At 37.0% G+C, this 4,448-nt stretch overlaps 1 protein-coding gene across 1 annotated transcript; it reads left to right on the top strand.

Moving 5' to 3' along the window:
* Nucleotides 1-304: 304 nt before the first annotated feature.
* si:ch211-184m13.4 (uncharacterized protein LOC798560 homolog) lies at nt 305-2,127 on the top strand. The gene is made up of 4 exons (XM_017410205.3): nt 305-359; nt 481-835; nt 1,097-1,611; nt 1,695-2,127. Exons 2-4 carry the CDS (start codon nt 487-489, stop codon nt 1,857-1,859), a joined length of 1,029 nt encoding a protein of 342 aa, XP_017265694.1. The 5' UTR covers nt 305-359; nt 481-486; the 3' UTR covers nt 1,860-2,127.
* Nucleotides 2,128-4,448: the final 2,321 nt, after the last annotated feature.

Genomic DNA, 4,448 nt, shown 5'->3' with positions numbered 1-4,448 from the left:
GTGGCAGAAGTGCTTGGTCACCACACGTCTACAATGCTTTATGAAGAAGATATTGTATGTGAAATTAAAGTCATTAAAAGACAAATATATGAAACTGTGTTAAAGCATATTTTTGTTGTTGCTGTACATAAACTTTACAATTGTGAAACTTGAACCCCTCTGAATCAGTAAAACACCAAACCTCTGTGGATGAAGTATGTCAAAGTTTGACAGACATGATGACATAAGGAAGAGGTGGGATTTTAACTCTTCATACAACCTTTAAAAAGGTGATTCAAGCATCACATCTCATGTTAAAGGTCAACCAGCAGCAGCCTCAGCATCATTAACAGTAAATTAACTTGGCTACTCTAACCTTTGTAAGTATAAAAGTTTAGGTAATATATATTTTGAAATATAGAATAGTGCTTGGTCTTTTTGTTATGTCTGTATGTCAAAATGTATTATTTACAGTGTGGTACTTTTCTGAAAATATGTCAGGTGGGAATGGCTGCTGTAAATTTCACCCTGGACTCCACAGAAAGCTCTCCGAACCAGAGCAGCTGCGATGTGTTTGTCTACCAAAGAGCTGCAGTGGTCCTCTTCCCAATTTTCTACTCTGTGGTGTTTATCATCAGTGTATGCGGCAACAGCTTGGTTCTCTGTGTCATCTGCCAGAGGAAGCAAAAGTTCAACTCCACCTCGATTTATTTGGTCAACCTCGCGCTGTCTGATGCCCTGTTCACGCTGGCGCTGCCAGGCAGAATTACGTACTACATTCGTCACTTTGACTGGCCCTTTGGTGACCTTCTCTGCAGACTGACCACCCTTCTCTTCTTTGCAAATACTTATGCAGGTAATTAGAGTCCTTGTTGTCACCAGTTTATGTTCAAACTTTTGAATGTATTCAAGAAATCACACATTTATAATGGGATGATATCATTTTATTTCTACATTATTTATATGTTCAGAACCTTTAGAATAAAACACTGTTTTTACAATGGAACAACAACTACGTAGACATAAAAATCAATATAAACATGAGCATGAAGATGATGCTGGGATGGTTAATGTGTTTAGTATAAAACATGTTGAACATTCCTTGTATTTCCAACAGGTATTGGCTTCATGACCTGCATCAGCTTAGACAGATACCTGGCCATGGTGCATCCCCACCGACTGCAGTGCTTGCGCAGTGTAAAATTTGTTCGCAGAGTCTGCTTCCTGGTCTGGGCTCTGGTGTTTTTGGAGACAGCTCCTCTGTTGCTCCGCAGCATGCTTCATGAGCATGAGGGCAAACGTACCTGCATGGAGTACTTTAACTTCGAGGGATCCCACCTCACCCCTTATCTCCTGATTCTGGCCTGCATCATCTCGTTCTGCTGTCCACTGGCCATCATCATGGGCTGCTACGCCAAGATCAACCTGAAACTGCGGGACGCAGCCAAGAAGAACTCCATGACCAGCCGGACGAGTCGAAACCACAGGGCCAACACGATTATTCTCCTCATCCTTCTCACCTTCGTCGTCTGCTTCAGCCCCTACCACCTCAACATAATGCAGTTCATGTTCAGAAAAATAAACCACCAGCCAACTTGTGATGAACTGAGAGCTTTTAAGATGTCATTGCAGGTGAGTGCTATAGTTTGAGTTGAACTCACACATTCCTTTTCTGCGTTCCGCCTAATAATTCACTCTCATAATCCACTCTCCAGATTACGGTCTCGTTAATGAATTTCAACTGCTGCCTGGATCCAGTCATCTACTTCTTTGCCATAAAGACATATAAGAAGCGGGTGATGAGCCTGTTTAAGGACTATCTATATACATCCGGTGCCTCCTCCAAAGTGACAGCTGAGAATAGCAGCAGCAACACCTGATCGAAACCACAGCTCATCGTAACACAGAAAACCTAGTTTAGCTTCTTGACCTCAAAAAAGAAAAGAAAAAAAAGCAGATTCTTTTGCTTTTATGTTGAGGCTACTCATGGAAATGACTCATGAGTCTTTTTAAAGCAAGATGTTAGTTCTGCCTTATAATGGTTTTATCTCTATGACATATTGCCTTTCATCCAATATGGTATTTAGCTAACTTTTAAAATTAGGACACATTTGTTTAAACACATTTTTTAGTGTATTATTGCCTCTGTAAAATGCTTTACTCTTAATAATATTGTTGATAATGCATGTACTCTGTAATTTTATTACTGTAAAAATTATTATGTCAACTGTGTGTAATCGGGTTCTTTATATGTTCACCTACTGGTACTGGGTGAAAGAAATGTCCCTACCTATACAAATCAGCAAAATCTTTTTTCCACTTGAGCAATAATGTGTTCAGTTTCTTTAAACAGAAAACAACAAATGTGGTCAAGTACCATGTAGAAGTGAAAGTCACTATGACACCATTTCTTAATGTGTACTCTACTCCGATAGTACAAATATCACAATGCAAGAACTTTCAAAAAGTCAAAATGAGAACATGTCACAATTTCTTCTATACCCACATCAGACTTCTGTGTGGGAGTGCATAGATGAAAATCACCACATCCTCACCCACCTTTCCTGCTCCCCCTCAATGGGCCTCATTCCTGCTGCGTTCCACATCTTGCGGTGAGCCTTTGGTGTGTGTGTGTGTGTGTGTGTGTGAGGCCTTACAAACGCAGGCAGGTGCACCTTCTCTTTTTCTAACGAGTCCCAAGTTTAAATTTAACCTTTAACATTTCCTGAGTTTTTGGAAGAGCAACCCATTAAAAGTTTGCATAAAACATTGTGTATATATTGTGTAACACAGAAAGATTAAAGTACTTAGAAAGAAAGCTGTTGTGTTGTGCCGTTATTGTGGAACAGATTCGTTTGTCAAGACACATAAAGGTTGCAAAGACACTAAAAATTCTTAAATATCAGTCACTAGCACACTGAAAGACTAGAAACTACAGATTAAATAGAACAAAACTGCATTATCAAGGAAAATTATTAACGTCTGCTATCTATAAACATCTTAGGTTTCATGCTATGGTAGGTGTTCAACTATCCATTACATCCAGGAGTTCTTTCCAGGAGTGTTCATCACAAATTCTCTGGAATGCTAAAGATTTTCTGCCGTGCTCCAGAGAACGTAAATGAAGGACAGTTAACTTCTTGCAGAGATTGCCTGGACAGCAAAGATGTTGAGCAAAACATTGAACCAGACCATGAGATTTTGAATTTGTATTATTTTTCTTTTCTATATATTTAAACAAAGGACTCAAAAACTGATAGCTGATTTATTTAAACAATCATGAAATGGTTTTCCATTGTACGTACAGCCAAGCAAGTGACATCTCTTTCTAAGAAGCAGCTCTGATTTTTTTTGTATTCTTATTACAAACAAGCATGTTTTCAGAATATTGGTAGACATTCTGACTACAATCTGGAACACTGTTGCCTTAGACTATTCAAAATATGATAATCATGTAATTTCAGCTTCATTCACAGTTTTCCACAAAAATAGCAACAAATTGTGTTTTAAATTATTATTATTTGAATGTTGGAAGTTGGGCATCAAACACATCAACCTGCAGCTCTAATAAAGTATAGTAACATAAGTGTTTCAGTTACCTGATCATAATTAGAGATTGTAAGATCTTTAAAAACCAGAATGGGAAAGACATACGTTTGAACATAAAGACAGTTTGGCAACTTTCTTACTGCTGCTCAAAACTTAGATAGCAATTATTCTTAAAGCCAAACCTATAATGACACTTCATGGCTCATCACGATAAATTTAACAAAATTTACACACATTTTTTATCACCAAAAGTCAATTGCTACAGTGTTTTTAACTTTATCTCTTGTTTATTATAACTTAGATTCACTTATTTGTAATAATATATACCTCATTTGCCAGGTGGCAGGATGTTTTTGCCCATTGGGATGAACAGAAACTACTGACAGTCTGATACACGTCAGGGGTTTTTAGATTATTTTTGCTTTACTTTTTAGAGCAACAAAGTCAATAAAATGTCTAAATATGCTGGTATGTATGTTATCACATGTAGTTTTTTCAGGTCATCCTCTAAGCCCACGATAATTAGAGGGGTATTAAAAAACCATCACATCAAAAGAGCAACAGGTAATGTTCCCCTGTGTTTTGATTCACAGAGAGTAAACATTTTATTTCCTATTATCATAAAAAGCATGTGTTTTTTAATTTGTGGACCCAAAGTTGCACTCTATTAGAAAACATTAAAATAAAATAATCTTACTACACAAATAATCAAATAATTTATACTATAAAGATTTGGCCACATAACATGGAAAGAACCAAAATTTCAGCAAAATGTCAGATAAAACTTTATTATCAAAGTAAAGCTGTGCTCATATTCTTATGCATCAATGGGTTAATCATAAAATAATAAAAATTAGATCACAAATTGTCCAAACCACAAAATGTTTTTTATAGGGACTGGTAATACTGCTAGTGTACAC

This window comes from Kryptolebias marmoratus, linkage group LG6, assembly GCF_001649575.2.
Source record: "Kryptolebias marmoratus isolate JLee-2015 linkage group LG6, ASM164957v2, whole genome shotgun sequence".
NCBI lineage: Eukaryota > Metazoa > Chordata > Actinopteri > Cyprinodontiformes > Rivulidae > Kryptolebias > Kryptolebias marmoratus.
This window is presented reverse-complemented; position numbering and strand designations above follow the sequence as displayed.